At 45.1% G+C, this 20,578-nt stretch overlaps 1 protein-coding gene across 1 annotated transcript in view; it reads right to left on the reverse strand.

Moving 5' to 3' along the window:
• Positions 1-20,578, reverse strand: part of map2k2a (mitogen-activated protein kinase kinase 2a) — a 143,333-nt gene that overhangs the window by 23,383 nt on the left and 99,372 nt on the right. The window contains exons 8-9 of the mRNA XM_072482812.1: positions 12,649-12,713; positions 4,748-4,809 (exon numbers count right to left, since the gene is read on the reverse strand). Of these exons, the coding sequence (XP_072338913.1) occupies positions 4,748-4,809; positions 12,649-12,713 (127 nt within the window). The remainder of the gene's footprint in view (positions 1-4,747; positions 4,810-12,648; positions 12,714-20,578) is intronic.

Consider the following 20,578-nt stretch of genomic DNA (forward strand, 5'->3'; position numbering starts at 1 on the left):
TGCAGGAGTCGGAGATTCAGAGGAACCTGGGTGTTCTGGTGCAGGAATCACGAAAAGCTAGTATGCAGTAGCAGGTTATCGTTTCTTGAGATGGGCATTGATTACAAAAGTAGGAAGGTTATGCTTCTGTTGTATAGGGCATTGGTGAGACCACATCTGGAGTGTTGTGCACAGTATTGGTCTCCTTATTAAGGAAAGATGTGAATGCGTTAGCAGTTCAGAGAAGATTTACTTAGGGCCCAGAGGGGCAATTTCTTCACTCAGAGGGTAGTGAGTGTCTGGAATGGGCTGCCAGAGGTAGTAGTAGAGGCGAGTACAATTGTGTCTTTTAGAAAACATTTAGATAGTTACATGGGTAAGATGGGTATAGAGGGTTATGGGCCAAGTGCGGGCAACTGGGACTAGCTTAATGGTAAAAACTGGGCGGCATGGACTGGTTGGACCGAAGGGCCTGTTTCCATGCTGTAAACTTCTATGATTCTATGATTATCCTGTTCCCCTTTTTCTGCGATATCCTTTCATTGCTTGAAGGTCTTGGGGGCCGAGTTAGATCCCGAAAAGTTGTTTTTCTACCCCTTAAAGGTTCCCGATATACTGTGCAACTCTTGTCCTTATTGTCCTGGAGAGGAGGGTGTGCACCATGGTGTCAGGCTTTATCCTGTTATCCTGAGATCCCCCATTCTTCCTGGTAGCCTTTCATTTTCTGTACAAAAGGGAGACGTTGACTACAAAGATTACAATGATCGATAAACTGAACCATTTGCATGAATATTTGCTGGGCTTTTTGGTATGTATATGTGGAATAATGGTCACCCTGTGCTGTACTAAATTTTGGGGATTTGTTGTGTCTTGTGGTTAAATGTAAAATTGAAAACTCTCAATAAAATTCATTAAAAAATATTGAAAACGATTCGTCACATTGAAGGAAGCATTTGTCAGGTGTAATCTCTTGAAGATGCTGCTCGACTGAATTACTGTATTCTCATCTAAAATCACCTGGATGTAGGGTAGTACAGTTGATGTAGCTAAATGGACTTCACGGCTTTTGACAAGCTCTCGCAAGGGAGACTAATCAAGAAGATTAGAGCCCATGGGATCCAGGGCAACTTGGATCCAAAATTGGCTCAGTGGGTGATGATCGAAGATTGTTTTTGTGGCTGGAATCTTGTGTCCAGTGGTGTTCCACAGAAATCAGTGCTGGGTGCCTTGCTGTTCGTAGTCTACATTAATGATCTGGATGTGAATGTGAGGTATGATCAGTAAGGTCACAGGTGACACAAAAATCGATGGTGTGGTAAATAGGGAGGAGGAAAGCCTTATATTACAAGATGATTTAGATGGGCAGGTTAGATAGGCAGTACAGTGGCAAATGGAATTTAACCCTGAAAAGTATGAGGCAATGCATTTGGGAGGACTAACAAGGCAAGGGAATATGCAATGAATGGTGGGACCCTAGGAAATGCAGAGAATCAGATTGACTTTGGTGTGCATGTTCATAGATCGCTGAAGACAGCAGGGCAGGTAGATAAGGTGGTTAAGGCTTATAAGGCTACAGCTGGAGTACTGTGTGCAGTTCTGGTTGCCACACTATAGGAAGGTAGCTGGATCCTTGACTTCCTCACCAACAGACCGCAATCTGTCAGGATAGGCACCTCCTCCACATTAGTCCTAAACACCGGGGCCCGCAAGGATGTGTGCTCAGTCCTCGACTGTACTCCCTATACACACATGACTGTGTGGCAAGATTTAACTCCAACTCAATCTACAAGTTTGCGGATGATACGACTGTGGTGGGCCATATCTCAAACAACGACGAATCAGACTACAGGAGGGAGATAAATCACTTGGTTGCATGGTGTACCGAAAACAACCTCTCTGTAAATGTTGGAAAGGCCAAGGAACTGATCATCAACTTCAGGAAGCGTAGCACGACACTCCCATCTGCATCAATGGCTCCGAAGTGGAGATGGTAAATAGCTTTACGTTCCTGGGGGTCACCATCACCAACAGTCTGTCCTGGTCCACTCACGTTGATGAAACAGTCAAGAAAGCCCAACAACGTCTCTACTCCCTACAAGAGCTAAAGAAATTTGGCATGTCTGCATCGACTCTGACAAACTTCTACAGATGTGCAATAGTGAGCATCCTATCCGGCTGCATCAAAGCCTGGTATGGCAACTGCTCGGTCCAAGATCGCAAGAAACTGCAGAGTGGTGAACTCAGCCCAGCGCATCACGCAGGCTTGCCACCCCCACATTGATTCTGTATACGCCTCCCGCTGCCTGAGGAAGGCGGACAGCATTATCAGTGACCCTCCCAGCCAGGGATTGCCTTCTTCCATCAAGCAGAAGGTACAGAAGTCTGAAGATCCACACATCCAGACACAAGAACAGCTTCTTTCCCACAGCTACAAGACTCCTTAACGACTCCCCCTCAGACTGATCTGTTCCCTGTAAGAACACTATTCACAATGCCCTATGCTGCTCTTGCTCATGTATTTGCTTTGTTTGGCCCCTTGTTCCGCACTGTAACCAATCACTGTTTGTCGATGTACTATTGTCAATGTTCTCTGTTGATTATTCTCTTTGTCTACTAGGTACGCACTGTGTACGTTCCCTCGGCCGCAGAAAAATACTTTTCACTGTACTTCGGTATTTGTGACAATAAATCAAATCAATCAATCAATTGCACTTGAAAGGGTGAATGAAGAGGAGATTCACCAGGATGATACCTGGGTTGGAGAGGTTCAGCTATCAAGAGAGACGGAATAGGCTGGGATTGTTTTCCTTGGAACAGAGAAGGCTGAGGGGGGTCCCGATTGTGGTGTATAAAATTATGAGGGGCATAGGTAGGGTGGAGAGGAAGGAACTTTTCCTTTAGCGGCAGGATCAATAACCAGGGGCCATAGATTTAGGCTATGGGACAGGAGGTTTAGAGGGGATGCGTGCAAAAACATTTTCACCAAGAGGGTGGTTGGAATCTGGAAATCGCAGCCTGAAAGGGTGGTAGAGGCAAGACCCCTCACAACACTTTAGTAGTTTTAGATGAACACTTGAAATGCCATAGCACACAAGGCTACAGGCCAAATGCTGGGAAATAGGATTAGAATAGATAGGTGCTTGATGGCTGGCTTGACACGATGGGCTGAAGATCTCTTTCCAGGCTGTGAAAACTGACTCTATGACTTGAGCACTTGACATGAATACACATAACAAGTCATCATTTTAAAAAAATTATTCCACAGGATGTGGGCTCCACTGGCTTAGCCAGCATTTATTGCCTATTCCCAATTGCCCTGGCGAAGGTGGTGGTGAACTGCCTTCATGAACTGCTGCAGTCCATGTAGTGTAGGTACACCCACAGTGCTATTAGGGAGGGAGTTCCAGGTTTTTGACCCAGTGACATTGAAGACATGGGTGGTGTTTCCCATGCTTTTGCGGTCTTCTTTTTTTCTCTATTCATTCATGGGATGTGGGTATCACTGACTGGGCCAGCATTTACTGCCCATCCTTAATTGCCCTCAATTGCATTTAAGTGCAAACATGTGGGTCTGGATTCGCATGTAGGCCAGACCAGGTAAGGATGGCAGATTTCCTTTCCTAAAGGACATTAGTGAACCAGATGGGCTTCATGGTCAATGAATTCCAGATTTTTATTAAATTCAAATTTCACTACTTGCAGTGGTGGAATTCAAACCTGGGTACACAGAGCAGTACCCTAGGTCTCTGGATTACTAGTCCAGTAACAATGTCACTTCCCCTTAGGTCACAGATTTGGAAGGTGTTGTTGAAGGCGAGTTGCTGTAGTGCATCTGGTATACATTTCTGCCACTGTGTGCTGGTGGTGGAAAGAATTAATGTTTAAGGAGATGGATGGGGTGGTAGGCAAGCACGCTGTTTTGTCTGGATGGTGAGAGCCTTCTCAGTATCATTGGAGCTACACTCATCCAAGCAAGTAGAGAGTACTCCATCACACTCCTGACTTGTGTCTTTTAGATAGGTGGATAGACTTTGGGAGTCAGGAGTTGAGTTACTTGATGCACAATTCCCAGCCTCTGACCTGCTCTTGTCGCCACCATAATGGCCCAGTTCAATTTCCTGTCAACGGTCACCCCAAAATGTTGTTAGTGGGGGGAGGGATTCAGCAACGGTAATGTCATTGAATGACGTGGGGAGATTGTTAGATTCTCCCCAGCTGAGATGGTTATTACCTGGCACCTTTGTGGCCCAACTGTTATTTATCACATAGCAGCTCAAGCCTGAATGTTGTCCAGGTCTTGTTGCATTCTGAACATGAACCACGTCAGTATCGGAGGAGTTTTGAATGGTACTGGCAATTGTATACTCATCAGCGAACATCCCCACTATTGACCTTGGATAGAGGGAAGTTAATTGGTGAAACAGCTGAAGATGGTTGGGCCTCAGACACTACCCTGAGGAATTCCTGCAGCAATGTACTGGGGATTGAGATGATTGACCTCCAACCACCGCAGCCCATCTTCCTTCGTGCTCGATCTGACTACAACCATTGAAGAATTTCCCCTGATTTCCACAGTTAGATAAAAAGGGTAAAAAAGAGGAATAAGTGACCAGGTGAAAGATTATGACAATGAGATGAAGACGGCTGCATTAATGAAAACAGAGAGAATGGTAAAGGTCTGACAACAACATTAGGACATCAAATACCCTTGCCAGGCTAGGAGAGGTTCCTATGTACCAGCATTCCCACACAGCATGCAATTACTTACCATTTATTTACAAACTCTTGAAAGTCCTGTGTAAATACACCAATGGGGAGTTTAGGAGGAGGCTGGAAGGAAAAGTAAAATGGTCAGTAAGTACCAGAAACAGGTGTTTTCACAGCACACTGTGCTGCCAGATGGCCATATATGCTGCACTTTTGCACATCACTTTGCTGGCCTAGCAAGCCACTCAGTTTAAGGGTAGCTGAGGATGAGAAACAGATGCTGGCTTTTGTCTGTGACACCAACATTGCAGGAAAGAATAAATACATTTTCAAAACCTTCTAGACAGCTTCAGTGACTTGTACTATTTTCTAAGTGGTCATGTTTCATCCTAGCTCAGTTATTTTTCAACAGCCAGCATATGCATGGTGTAAACAGTAAGATGAGCATTCCGGCTCAAGTGATTTACTGCAATTTAACTTCCATTTGTGAACAAATTGTTGCACAAAAGCATCATTTTTAAAGTAAACAAATCCTAGCTGTAAGAATTTGTTCACTGGGTTATATTTTGGAATACAAATGTTAGAGGGCTGGATTCTCCGTCCCACTGCACCCATCTTCTAGTGCGGTGCGCCCCTGCCGTTAGCGGATTCTCCGTCCTGGCAGCCGACCAATGGGGTTTCCTCATTGTAGGCACCCTCACGCCTTCGGGATATCCGTGAGCGTCAGTGCTCTGCCAGCGAAACGGAGGATACCGCCAATGGAGAATCCAGGCCAGGATAAGTTACTTAAATGGCAAGACGTCATTGCTTTGTTTGCAAGTAGCTTGGGTACCATATTCCCAAAGAAAGGCAAGCTTTGCAACAGTCTGTGATTTCAGACTGTTAAATACATCATGGAGATGGCATAATGCAAGAATTTCTTAAAACACTGTCTCCTACTAACGGAAGAGGACTGCAAAGAGGGCAGCCACACAATTCTGTGTGCTGGTCCCTGCAGGCGCAGAAGGCCAATAATGCCGTGCCCCACTGTATGGCTTTGATTATTTAACCATGGTCTGCAGTCTTAATAGCAGAGCTGATTCTGACCTGTGGTCCAGAATAAAAACATTTCCTTTGAGGATTGCAATTAATCATTAAAATTTTGATATGGGGGAGAAATGGATCTGGATTTGTCTTACCCTCGGGATATTCCCTCGGGAGTGTTACGATTCAAACCAGAGGTAAAAAAGCTAACATAAGTGTACTTTACCTGAATGCCCGTAGTATTCGGAATAAGATAAAGAGTTGATGGCGCAAATCATCGCGAATGACTATGATTTAGTGGCTATTACTGAAACATGGCTAAAGGATGGTCACGACTGGGAGTTAAATATACGAGGGTATCAAACTATTCGGCAGGACAGAGTGGATGGTAAGGGAGGTGGTGTAGCTCTGTTATTTAAGGATGACATCCTGGCAATAGTAAGGGATGTCATCGGTGCTATGGAGGATAAGGTTGAATCCATTTGGGTGGAAATCAGGAATAGTAAGGCGAAAAAGTCACTGATAGGAGTAGTCTATAGGCCACCAAATAGTAACATTATGGTGGGGCAGGCAATAAACAAAGAAATAACGGATTCATAATCGCTGGCTTTGAAAAGAGACCAAGGCAGGCCAGCAGCACGGTTCAATTCCCGTAACAACCTCCCCGAACAGGCGCCGGAATGTGATGACTAGGGGCTTTTCACAGTAACTTCATTTGAAGACGACTTGTGACAATAAGCAATTTTCATTTCATTTCATATCAAATGGTACAGCAGTTATCATAGGGGATTTTAATCTACATGTCGATTGGTTTAATCAAGTCGGTCAAGGCAGCCTTGAAAAGGAGTTTATAGAATGTATCCGCGATAGTTTCCTAGAACAGTATGTAATGGAACCTACGAGGGAACAAGCGGTCCTAGATCTGGTCCTGTGTAATGAGACAGGATTGATTCATGATCTCATAGTTAGAGATCCTCTCGGAAGGAACAATCACAATATGGTGGAATTTAAAATACAGATGGAGGGTGAGAAGGTAAAATCAAACAACTAGTGTTTTGTGCTTAAACAAAGGAGATTACAATGTGATGAGAGAAGAACTAGCTAAGGTAGACTGGGAGCAAAAATGTTATGGAGAACCTTCCAAGCGATTTTTCAGAGCTCAGCAAAGGTTTCTACCAACAAAAAGGAAGGACGGTAGAAAGAGGGAAAATCGACCGTCGATATCTAAGGAAATAAGGGAGAGTATCAAATTGAAGGAAAAAGCATACAAAGTGGCAAAGATTAGTGGGAGACTAGAGGACTGGGAAATCTTTAGGGGGCAACAGAAAGCTACTAAAATAGCTATAAAGAAGGGTAAGATAGATTATGAGGGACTTCCGGTGGCGTGGGCCGCAGCAACAAGAGCTCCTGCCGGTGGATGCGATTCGCGGCGATTTCGGGGAAATCCCCGAGTCTTCACGTATCACCCCCCCCAACTATCGTCGGCCTTTGGGGCCGCCACGAACAGCCAGCGGGGCCGGTTTAAAAACCGGTGAAGAACCCTGCGCGGGTGCCGGGAGCTGAGGCGTGGGCTCAGTGCGGCGTCGAGGTCAGAGCAGCGGGGACGGAGCTATGAGGAGGTCGAGGCGGCAGGCCCGAGGCCAGGGCACTATATAGGGAAGGTGCTCCACGTCGGGTGGCTCCCACCTAGGAGGAAGAAAGAAGGCTGAAGCCTGGTCCCAGGGGAGCTCTGGGTGAATGCAGAGGAGAAAGAAAGAAGGTTTAAGGAAGTTTGGTAAAAGTTTTTTTTCTCTCCCCCTTTTTTTACTCAAAAAAAGAATAAGTCAGATTGATGAAGGACAGGAGGGTGAAGGGGGAGAGAGGAGAAAAGAAGATAAAAAACAATAAGCCGCTAAAGGATGCGAAGAGCAGTGTCGAAGAAAGGAGGAAACGCGGGTTCGCCGCTGAAGGAGAAGACGAGCAAAAGTGTTGACATGGTGGCAGAAGCCGAACTGCAAGGCGGGGCCGCACTACTTACGGTGGAGAAGGTGACTGAGGTGATGGCGGTGGAGCTGGAAAAACAGTTTGCGAGGCACATGGAGGCCTTGAGGAAGGAGACGGCAGTCGCGTTGAAGTCATTGGTGGAGGAGGCAATCGGCCCGGTGAGGGTGGCGGTGGCAAAGGCATCGGCCGAGGTGAGAGAGCAGGGCGAGAAGATGAAGGAGGTGGAGGAGGCCTTGTCACGACACAGCGATCAGGTCACCTCGATGGGGGACGAGCTGCGGAGGGTGGTGGTGGTTAACAGAGGACTCCGAGGAAAGCTGGAAGACTTGGAAAACCGCTGAAGGCGGCACAATTTGAGAATTGCGGGCTTGCCCGAAGGGACAAAGGGCCCACGGCCAATGCCATACTTCGCTAAGAAGTTAGCGGAGCTGATGGGGGAGGGCGAGAGCCCCACCCTGTACGAGCTAGACGGAGCTCATCGGTCATTAAGGCCGAAGCCCAAAGTGAACGAGCCTCCAAGGGCAGCAATTACCTTCTTCCACAAGTTTTGCATGAAGGAGAAGGTATTAAACTGGGCAAAGCAGAATCGCGAGGTGCTGTGAGAGGGTACTGCGGTTCGGATCTACCAGGACTTGACGGTGGAGTTGGCAAAAAGACGAGCGGCGTTTGGGCGAGTGAAGGCGGCTTTGTACAAGAAGGGGGTGCGATTTGGTATGATGCACCCGGCGAAGTTGAGAGTAACATATAACGCCAAAGACTTTTATTTTGAGACAGCGGAGGTGGCTGAGGCGTTCGTGCGGGCAGAAGGCTTGGGACAGACGTGAAGAGCGGAACTGGAAGAGAGACTGTCGACTGTGTTTGAGCAGCTGGAAAATGTATAAATGTTACAACTTTCTTTTTACTGATTTGTATTGCAATTTACTTCTCTTTGCATTGTTACAGAGTTCAAGTTAATGGCGTTCTGTGTTACGACGGTTAAATGTTATATTAGTGAATTGTAGGGGTTGGATTGTTGGGTTTGTTTTGGTTTTTCTTTCTCTGGGACTGGGTGGAAGTGAGCGAGATGTCTTGGCGGGGGGAGATACCCGCGCTAGCTAACTAAAGTCAGCTAGTGAACGGGGGTGAGGTAAGAGGAGGGCTGCAGACGTTGGAGCCTGGATGGCAGGCTTCAATGGGCCTACGAGGCGAGCGAGACGGGGGGGCGGGAAGGGATGGATGTTGGGGGATGTTTTTGTTAGGGGGGGGTTCTTGGGGGGGGGGGGGGGGGGAAGGAGGAGAAGGGGTTTTATGTTAACAATGGACAGGGGCGGGTCAGGCTTATGGGCAGGGCCCGGTGGTATGGTGATGGTGGATAAGAAAGGTGTGGGGGGGGGGGGGGGGGGGAGAAAGAGACCCCCCAGTAAGGATAGTCACGTGGAACGTGAGAGGGTTAGGAGGTCCGGTCGAGAGGTCAAGGGTGCTTGCGCATCTTAAAAGTTTGAAAGCCGATGTAGCAATGCTGCAGGAGACTCACTTGAGGGTGAAGGACCAGGTGAGACTTAAAAAGGGCTGGGTTAGCCAAGTGTTTTACTCCGGATTTGATGGAAGGGCTCGAATAGTAGCGGTGTTGGTCAGCAAAAGGGTACGCTTCCAGATGGAGAAGGTGGTGGCAGATCAGGGGGGTAGATATGTGATTGTGGCAGGGGCGCTGGAGGGGAGATTAGTGGCGCTGTTAAGTGTATACGGTCCCAATTGGGACGATGTGGGATTTGCGAGGAAGGTGTTTGGGGCCATTCCCGACTTGGACACGCATGAGCGGATTGTGGGGGGGACTGGAACTTGGTGCAGGAGCCAAGGTTGGACAGATCACGGCCGCGCTCGCTGGTCCCATCAGGGGGGGGGCGAAGGCGCTGGCTGGGCTAATGGTGGAAATGGGAGGGGTGGACCCTTGGAGGTTCCTGCACCCAAGGAAACGGGAGTACCCGTTTTTCTCAGCGGTCCACAAGGTATACTCGTGGATCGGTGTTTTTGTGGTGGGAAAGGCTTTGCTGGCTGGAGTCAAGGGGTCGGAATACTCTGCAATTGCAGTGTCAGATCACGCTCCACATTGGGTGGATATGGTGCTGGAGAAGGGGGTAGCGCAGAGACCGGGGTGGAAACTGGATGTGGGACTTTTGGGGCACCAAGTGTTCTGTGAGAAAATTGAAAAGGTAATTAAGGAATATGTAGGTTTCAATTGTATGGGTGAGGTGTCGAAGGCAGTCGTCTGGGAGGCTCTAAAGGCGGTGGTGAGGGGTGAGGTAATTTTGTTTAAGGCCAGGGTGGACAAAGAGGAGAGGTTGGAGCGGCAGAGGGTAATAGATGAGATGTTGGAGATAGATAGGAGGTATGCAGAAGATGGGGACCCAGCGAAGCTGGAAAAGAGGAAGGAACTACAGGCGAGCTTCGACCGACTGTCCACCAGGAAGGCGGTGCGCCAACTGAGACGAGCAAGTGGTGCAGTTTATGAACATGGAGATAAAGTATGTTAGCAGGTCAGCTCCGGAGGGAGGCAGCGGCAAGAGAAATTCTTCAGGCGAGGGATAGGGCAGGGAAGTTGGTGGTGGCTCCAGTGCTGATTAACAAGGTTTTTGAGGAGTTTTATGAGAGGTTGTACAAGTCAGAGCCACCCGGGGGAGACCATGAGATGCAGGAATTTCTCGATGGGTTGGAGGACCCGAGGCTAGGGGAGGGGGACAGGGCTACATTAGAAGGAGCAATAGTAGAGCAGGAGGTAAAGGATGCGATTGGGAGGATGCAGTCGGGGAAGGTGGCCAATCCACCTAGCCTGCACATTTTTGGGTTGTGGGGGTGAAACCCACGCAAACACAGGGAGAATGTGCAAACTCCACATGGACAGTGACCCAGAGCTGGGATCGAACCTGGGACCTCAGCAGTGTGAGGCTGCAAGGCTAACCCACTGCGCCACCATGCTGCCCGGGTACAGGGTAGTTAATGGAGCTTATTTGGGAGCATTTTCAGGCCTGTAGCTATACTTCAATCACTCTCTCATGGCCGCCAAGAGCAGTAGTGTGTAGGCGCCAATACCCAAACATCTGATGGGCAAGTACAAGCAAAGAACTGTGAAGCAACATTTTTTAGGAAGAACAAGGAGAATATAAGCCAAAGGGGATGCAGAGATCTGACATTTTATGGGCACAAATCTCAAAGGTGGCAGGACATGTTGAGAAAGTGGTTATATGGACATATGGAACTCTGGGCTTTATAAATGAAATTGGTTCACCTCAACTGGAGTATGTGCCAAATTCTGAGCATTACACGTTAGGAAATGAAGGCTTGAGAGAGGATGCAAAAAATATTTATGAGAATGGTTCCAGGGAGGAGGGACTTCAGTCTGAGGATAGACTGTTGGAACTGTGTTTTGTTCTCATTCGAAAAAAGGAGGCCGAGAGGAGATTTGACAAAGTTGTTCAATATCAGGAGGGTATTATGCAGAATAGATAAAGTATTCACTTTGGTAGTGGTGAGAAACCAGAGGACACAGATTGAAGACAAAAGAGCCAACGATGATACGAGAAAAGCTTTTTTTTTTTTAATACACCGAGTGGTTAGGCTCCTCAAAGAACAGTCTGCGAGTTTGGTGGAGACAGTTTCAATTCTGTTTTGACAGGCTGAATGGTCTCCATCTGACCATTCTATGATTCAAGGTTATAGATTCATTTCTGGGGTTCCCATGAGCACCAACTGGTGGCCACATTAGACCCTCCAGTCTGTGGGGAATTCCTGGTTGAAGCACGTTTCCTGTTTTGTGAGTTATTTCTACAAGTACAGCTAAGAGGCAAGAGATTGGAAATACTTTATTTCTGCTTCATGTAAATTGTAGCGATGGGCCTGCAACAGTACCATCACCCAAGATTGTCCATAAATAGCAGACAGGGATGCAGACTAATGGGTCTCCATTCCTTTTCTGCTGAGCTGTCTGCCTGGAAAATGCAGGGTCTCCAGCGACAAAGTTCAGGAAAATTGGCTTCAAAATCTTTGAGAAATGTAGCCCCATTAATGATTTGGGGAAAATATAGATACAGTAGTAGCTCTGCTGTTCCTTTGTCACTTCAACAGGGTTTATACATTGAGTAGAGCCAAAAATAGCAGGGGAAGCGGGGTGGCATAGTGGTAATGTCACTGGACTACTAATCCAGAGACCCAGGGCAATGTTCTGGAAACCTGGGTTTGAATCCAGATGGTGGAATTTGAGTTCAATAAAAGTCTGGAATTAAAAGTCTAATGATGACCATTGTCAATTGTGGTCAGAAAAAATAATCAAGTTTATTAATAGCCTTTAAGGAAGCAAATCTGGGTGTAGCCTACATGTGGCTCCAGATCTACAGCAATGAGGTTGATTCTGAAATGGCCTAGCAAGCAACTTAGTTGGAGGGCAATTAGGGGCAGTAAATGCTGGCCCAGCGTGACACCCAGATCCTTTGAATAGAAAAAAAGTACTCCTCATGGGACAGTTTTTGTTAACAGTCCAAGATGACGTTTCGCAACTTAGATCAATTGTGGGATGGAGAATGGAAGGCAAAAGAGAGGAAGCCAAATCCTAAAAAATGTTGCAAATGCTGGCTTTTACAAAACAACAGCTTTTATTCAAGATTACTTTGTACAAGGGGCTGAATGGCTTGTATTGCAATGAATTGTGTTGGCAGGGACAATTAAAGATAGCTACGGGGTGGAGAGAAGAACTTCTGGATTACATATAATGTTTTCCAGATGCAACTCTACCTACTATGGGCAAGCTGGGAATGAATGAAGAATTTCCAACTGTACCTTTCAAAACAGAACAGTGACAACTTAAAGGCACTAAAAGGCAACCACTCTTGATACACATTTTGAATTCAGCCACAAAACATTTATCCTGTGTTAATAATTTAATAAAGTGAGCCTTTTCTACCATAAGCGTACACACAAAGTACAAACCTCATTAACAATGTAATCCAGAAGTTCAAATATAGCCATGGCTGGCCGATTGTCCATCCCATGCCCTGTACAATAGAAAAGCAACAGGTCAGTTGAAGTACTGACATCCCAATTCTACACATGCACGTTTGTGAACCCATGTGAACCCAGCTGTGCTCAAAAGACAAAATTACTTCAGATGCAGGAAATCGGAAATAAAAACAGAAAATGCTGGAAATTTTCAGCAGGTCAGGAGTATTGTTGGAAATGATCTTCCGTCGGGACTAGAAAACGTTACAATGTAACAGGGTTTAAAGCAAGTACAGAGGCAGGGAAACGTGGGGAGGGAAGGAAGGAACAAAAAGGAAAGTATGTGTGACAAATGAAAGGCAGAAATGCAACAGGCGGCACGGTGACACAGTGGTTAGCACTGCTGCATCACACATGGAACCCGGGTTCAATTCCCGCCTTGGGTCACTGTCTGTGTGGAGTTTGTACGTTCTCCCCGTGTCTGCGCGAGTTTCCTTCAGGTGCTCTGGTTTCCTCCCACAGTCATAAGATCTGCAGGTTAAGTGGATTGGCCAAGGTAAATTGCCCCTTAGTGTTCGAAAGGTTAGGTGGGGTTATTGGATTACGTGGATAGGGTGGGTTGTGGACCTTGGTAGGGTGTTCTTCGAGAGGGTCGGTGCAGACTTGATGGGCTGAATGGCCTCCTGCACTGTAGTGATTCTATTCTATGATTCAAGAAGTGATGAATGACAAAAGGAATAATTGCTGCAAGGAGATGATGGTGGAACATGGAGCAAAACAAAACAAGAGTATGGGCAAACTATAAGTGGCAACTGCAGAAACATTACCAGCATTTTCTGACCAAATAAATCAGATCTGAAATCTATGTTCAATATGGGAAGTTGAAAAGGTCCCAATTGAAAGAGGAGGTGCTGTCCCTTGAGCTTTGGTTGAACATCTTTGGAACAATGCAGGAAGGGCAAAATTAGAATGGGGGTGGGACAGCTGAATGGTAAATGACCAGCATCCCATGGTCATACTCGTAGATTAGCCTGGTGGTCAGCAAATCCACCACCAGGATGTTGTGGAGGGAACAGTCCTTTCCTGGTTCACTCTTCCATAACCCACTTCTCTTCCCACAGTAGTTTTCCCTGCAAGTGCAGCCAATACAATACCCATCCTTTCAGCTCCTCCCTTCCCACCAACTCAGAGCCCCAAACAGTCCTTCAAGGTGAAAAAGCAAGTTTATGTGTAGTTCTTGTAATTCAGTATATTTTATCCATTGCTTGCGGTGCAGTCTCCCCTACATTGGGGAGGCCAAACACAGATTAGGTATCCGCTTTTTGGAACATCTCCATTCAGTCCGCAAGCGTGATGCTGAGCTTCTGGTTGCCTGTCATTTTAATTTTTCCACTTTGCTCCGCCTCTGCCTCCACATTCTTGACCTCTTGCACTGTTCCACTGAAGCTAAACAGAAGCTCAAGTACCCCATCTCCTCATCTTTCAATTAGCTGCTCTACAGTTATGATTTCAGTAACTTTAGGTCGTGACCACTGCTCCCATTTATACAAACATCAGGAAATGGCTGTACTTCCTTTAGATTCATCTTTCATTTCTTTACTTGTCCCATTCCCAACCCCCTTTTGCTTTGCACCTACACGTCGCCCTATCACAGACCTTTTCTTTTTGTTTTTTTAATTCCTTCCCTCACCTTTTCCCTGCCTCAACTTGTTTAAATCTTATAAAATCTCCGACTTTTTCCAATTTTGACAGAAGGTCATCAACCGAAAATGTAAACTTTGTTTCTATCTCCACAGATGTTGCCTGACCTGCTGAGTATTTCTGGCATTTATTTTGTTTTTATTTCAGCTACGTTGCTTTTGGAAGGAACCAGATATATAGCCATCCACCCCTAAAGTGGATGGCTAAGTACTGATGGTTGGCGGAGGATAGAGAGAGGAATAAATGGTCAGTTGCCCCTAGCCAGCCCCACTGCAGTTCTGTCACCCAATGTGCTAGCACTGGCTGTAACCTACAATGACAATGGCTACTCCACTGTTGGCTCTATTTTTTGCGAAACTCTGGAATAGCCACAAAAGGGGTGGCAGAAAAAAAGTGTTACCCTTTTAAAAACAAAATCAAAAATACCCATTACATTGTTTTCATATATGAAATGACTTGTCTGCTCAGTTAGTCAGGATTCAGGTAACATGATCAAAATTATTAGTAAAATTGTGATCTTTGTAAAAGGCCAGATTAGATCTACCTCAAATCCTATAGGAAATGACTGCACCGCCCACAACTTAATTCACCTAATGGAAACAAAGAACAAAGAAAAGTAAAGTACAGCACAGGAACAGGCCCTTCGGCCCTCCAAGCCCGTGCCGACCATGCTGCCCGACTAAACTACAATCTTCTACACTTCCTGGGTCCGTATCCCTCCATTCCCATCCTATTTATGTATTTGTCAAGATGCCCCTTAAATGTCACTATCGTCCCTGCTTCCACCACCTCCTCCGGCAGCAAACATTGCACTAGTCTTTAGCCGTTCTAGTTTATTGGGACTTTACTGATCTTTCAAAAATCAAGGAATGTTAAAATAAAGGTTTGAAATCCATCATGAACAGGCTCCTAAACAGAAAATGAATGTGTAAGTTTACTTTGCAGTGGCTTGGCTTTATTAATTAAAATGAAAGCTCACCATTTAGCTGTGAACTATCAATTTAACCATCGCTTAATGTGTTAAAATAGCTAGTGCCTACATGGTGCAAACCATTGGTACCACATGATTAGCGACACTCAATAGGAAGGGAGGCAGGCTCTCAACCAGTCACATTCCAGTTTTGCTGTATTGCTGCATCAGGAACAGAAGTACAGAAAACTGCATTGCAAGCTGACTAAACTATTAATGAAACTTTTACTCAAATTGGGCTTTTTGTAAATTCAACAATGCACTGAATTTCAAAAAGTGACTTTTTAAAATCTTAAAAACAATGGATTGTTATGACCTGAAATATAATGCCCAAAAAGGCAGTGGAAACAATAGTAACTTTCAAAAGAGAATGAGATAAATATTGGGAGGATTTATTTTATTACACAGCGATGGTGAAAATGGCAGGGGAGTTGGAATAATTTGGATAGCAGGCAGAGACACGATGGGTCAAACAGCCTCCTTTTTTAGGAACACAGGAATAGGCCATTCAGCCCATCAAGCGTGCTCCGACATTCAATGCGCGATGGTTGATCGGACACTTTAATGCCTTTTACGCTCATTATCTCCATAACCCTTATGTTAATGTTAAGCAGAAATTCATCAATCTCTACCTTAAATATACTCAATGACTGAGCTTCCACAGCCCTCTGCGGTAGAGAATGCCAAAGACTTACAACCTTCGGTGTAAAGAAATTAACCTCATCTTGGTCCTAAGTGGCTTCCCCCTTATTTTAAAATTGTGCCCTCGGGTTCTAGACTCCCAACAAATGGAGACATTTTATCTGCATCAACTCTGTTTATTCCTTTAAGTATTTTGTAGGTTTCAACGAGATCACCTCTCATTTTCTGAGTGAGAGAACACCGGTCCAGTTTTCCCAACCTCTCTTATAAGACAGACCCGTCAACCCTGGAACAAGTCTGGTGAACTTTTGTTGCACTTCCTCTGTGGAAATAATATCCTTTCTGAAGTAAGAGGACTAAAACTACTCCAGATGCAGCCTAATCAAGCTTCTGTACAATTGAAGCAATACCTCACTACTCCTGTACTCAAATTCTCTTGCGATAAAGGTTGACATTCCATTAACCTTGCTGCATTGGCATGTTAGCCTTCAGGGGCTTATGGACATGGACACCTGGTTCTTTTTGATGCAGCAATACAGCAAAACTGGAATGCGACTGATGGTGTTCCTGGAGAGCCTGTCTTCATTCCTATTGATTGTTGCTTATCACATGGTTTGAACCAAGAAGGCACTAGCTATTTTAACACATTAACTCTGATGATTAAATTGAGTTTACAGCTAAAGGTGAGCTTTCATTTTAATTAATAACAAGTCATTACAAAGTAAACGTCGGTCTTTCTGTACATCTAAACTTTCTAATTTCTTCCCATTTAGGAAATACTCTACACATCTGTTCCTTCTACCAAAATGGATTAAGTCACATTTTATCCCATCTGCCATGTTCTTGCCCTCTCAGTAAGTCTGTCCAAATCCTCCTGTAGCCGCTTTTCATCTTCCTCACAACACACATTTCTGCCTAGCTTTGTATCATCCGCAAACTTGGAAATATTATATTTGGTCCTCACATCCAAATTATTTTTACACATTGTGAACAGCAGGGGCCCCAAGTACTGATCCTTGTGGCATCCCAATAGCCACAGCTTCCCAACGCGAGAATGATCCGTTTATTCCTACTCTCAGTTTTCTGCCCGTTAGCCAATCCTCAATCCATGACAGTATGTTGCCTCCTATCCCATGTGCTTTTTAAAAAACTTTGCTAATTAACCTCCTGTGCCACAAATGTATGTGCTACTTTTTAGTGCCTGAGAACTGAGATCAAGCAGGCGATGATAAGGTCTGCGTTTCACAGATGCATGGGAGTTGAAGACGCCCAGACAGAGAAGACCTCATGTGGCAAAAATGGCAACTACCTTAACTGGCGGCTCACTTTTACATTGGAGATTGAAGTCAACCTCCATTTCTGAAGTGATTTTGAGGCTTCAAAGGCTGACTTATATGCTGATATCTACTGCAATCATATTTGTGTTGTGGGGCCTATGGCACTCCAGCTCCCTCTCAGAACAAAACTATAACATTTAAATGGATGTGCTCCATCAAGAACAATGCTCTTTACGTTCTTATAAGATCTTGGTGTTTTCTGCTGCTGAACATTGATAAAACTAGCTATTTTGTTCTTAGAAATTCTGGTGCTTCAAATCAGGAGTTCCATACAAAAAAGGAACACGAGTGATAAGAACAGTGAAATTTTATATCTGCTTTCCACCATTCCTAACAACACATCAAAAGTATCACATTGGTTGTAAAGACACAGGATGTTCTGAGATCATGAAACATGCTACATAAATGTAAGTTTTTCTCTCTTCCATATACCTCTAATCAGCAGTTTAAAAGTACAAAATTAACTTAGCCCACTTGACTGGTAATCCATCCACCACTTTCAATATTCACTCTCTCCATCACTAGCACACAGGGGCAGCAGTGTGTAAAATCTACAAAATGCACTGCAGCAACTTGCCAAGGCTCCTTCAACAGCACCGTCCAAAACCCCAACCTGTAACTCCAAGGATGACAAGGGCAGCAGATGCATGGGAACATCACCACCTCATCTGCAAGTTCCCCTCCCAGCCATACACCATCCTGACTTGGAAATATATCTCCATTCTTTCACTGGGTCAAAATCCTGGAACTCCCTTCCTAATAGCAATGCGAGTGTACCAACACCACATGGGACTGCAGTGGCTCAATGCAGTGGCTCACCACCACCGTATCAAGGGCAATTAGGAATGGGCAATAAATGCTGGCCTAGCCAGGGATGCACACATCCTATGCAAGAATAATATATTTTTTAAAAAGATGGTGCAATGAAGGCAGAATTCTCTAATTGGGTTCCATGCTCTGATTTCAACTTTAGTAAAGTTAAGATAAAGTCGCCATCATCCCAGGGTGCTTTCCCCTTTGAGGGGGCGAGCTGACTGGTGGTGGTTTAACCTGAGGATCAACACACCTCAAGCGAGGGGCAAGGTTGAGAAGGTGGGCTTTCGTGAAAAACCTTAGCTGGTACGGGAATTGAACCCACGCTGCTGGCTCGGTCTGCATCACGAACCGGCTGGCTAGCCAAGTGAACTAAACCAATCCCCAAGTACTTTAGTACAAATTAGATGGTTACAAGTACATCTAGATTTGTTAAAGAACTGAATACCTGGATGGGTAATCCCCATTATGTATCAGTAAAGAAAAATAAAGATCACATTTTAAAGTTTGATACATTGAAGTCGTGACACAAGTCCCTGACTGGTCTGTTCAATGTTGATAGAAACTTTACTTATCCAACACTGGTGTGAAACACTGTACTGGTACATACTGCTAATAGCTGAAGTAATCTGAAGTAATGAATTAGGGGTAGTGTGCAGGATTAAAGTCTAATGTTTCCTAATGCACACAGGCTCCAAAACAGTAAATAAGTCTAGTTACATTATATAATTTGGGAAGAAGTTACTACAAATATATATTTGCACGACCACTGGAGTATTCCACAAAAACTCTCCTGGGGTGTGAGAAGTTTTAAAAATAACATAATTTCCTGGAACAGTATGTAATGGAACCTACAAGGGAACAAGCGGTCCTAGATCTGGTCCTGTGTAATGAGGCAGGATTGATTAATGATCTCATAGTTCGGGATCCTCTTGGAAGGAGCGACCACAATATGGTGGAATTTAAAATACAGTTGGAGAATGACAAGGTAAAATCAAACACTAGTGTTTTGTGCTTAAACAAAGGCGATTACAACGGGATGAGAGAAGAACTAGCTAAGGTAGACTGGGAGCAAAGACTTCATGGTGAAGCAGTTAGGAACAGTGGAGAACCTTCCGAGCGATCTTTCACAGTGTTCAGAAAAGGTTCGTACCGACAAAAAAGACGGTAGAAAGGGGAAAAATCGACCGTGGATATCTAAGGAGGTGAGGGAGAGTATCAAATTGAAGGAAAAAACATACAAAGTGGCAAAAATTAGTGGGAGACAAGAGGACTGGGAAGTCTTTAGGGGACAACAGAAAGCTACTAAAAAAGCCATAAAGAGTAAGGTAGACTATGAAAGTAAACTTGCTCAGAACATAAAAGCAGATAGTAAAAGCTTCTACAAATATATAAGACAAAAAAGAATGGCTAAGGTAAATATTGGTCCTTTGGAAGATGAGAAGGGAGATTTAATAATAGGAGACGGGGAAATGGCGGAGGAGCTGAACAGGTTTTTTGGGTCAGTCTTCACAGTGGAGGACACAAATAACATGCCAGTGACTGATGGAAATAAGGATATGATAGGCGAGGACCTTGAGATGATTGTAATCACTAAGGAGGCAGTATTGGGCAAGCTAATGGGGCTAAAGGTAGACAAGTCTCCTGGCCCTGATGGGATGCATCCCAGAGTGTTAAAAGAGATGGCTAGGGAAATTGTAAACGCACTAGTGATAATTTATCAAAATTCACTAGACTCTGGGGTGGTCCCAGAGGATTGGAAAGTAGCAAACGTGACACCACTGTTTAAAAAAAGGAGGTCGGCAGAAAGCGGGTAATTATAGGCCGGTAAGCTTAACTTCGGTTGTAGGGAAAATGCTGGAATCTATCATTAAGGAGGAAATAGCGGGGCACCTGGAGGGAAATTGTCCCATTGGGCAGACGCAGCATGGGTTCACAAAGGGTAGGTCGTGTCTGACTAATTTGGTAGAATTTTTTGAGGCCGTTACCAGTGCAGTAGATAACGGGGAGCCAATGGATGTGGTATATCTGGATTTCCAGAAAGCTTTTGACAAGGTGCCACACAAAAGGTTGCTGCATAAACTAAAGATGCATGGCATTGAGGGTAAAGTGGTAGCATGGGTAGAGGATTGGTTAACTAACAGAAAGCAGAGAGTGGGGATAAATGGGTGTTTCTCTGGTTGGCAACCTGTAACTAGTGGGGTCCCTCAAGGATCAGTGTTGGGCCCGCAGTTGTTCACAATTTACATAGACGATTTGGAGTTGGGGACCAAGTGCAATGTGTCAAAGTTTGCAGACGACACTAAGATGAGCGGTAAAGCAAAAAGTGCAGAGGATACCGGAAGTCTGCAGAAGGATTTGGATAGGTTAGGTGAATGGGCTAGGGTCTGGCAGATGGAATTCAATGTTGCCAAGTATGAGGCTATCCATTTTGGGAGGAATAACAGCAGAATGGATT

This window comes from Scyliorhinus torazame, chromosome 18, assembly GCF_047496885.1.
Source record: "Scyliorhinus torazame isolate Kashiwa2021f chromosome 18, sScyTor2.1, whole genome shotgun sequence".
NCBI lineage: Eukaryota > Metazoa > Chordata > Chondrichthyes > Carcharhiniformes > Scyliorhinidae > Scyliorhinus > Scyliorhinus torazame.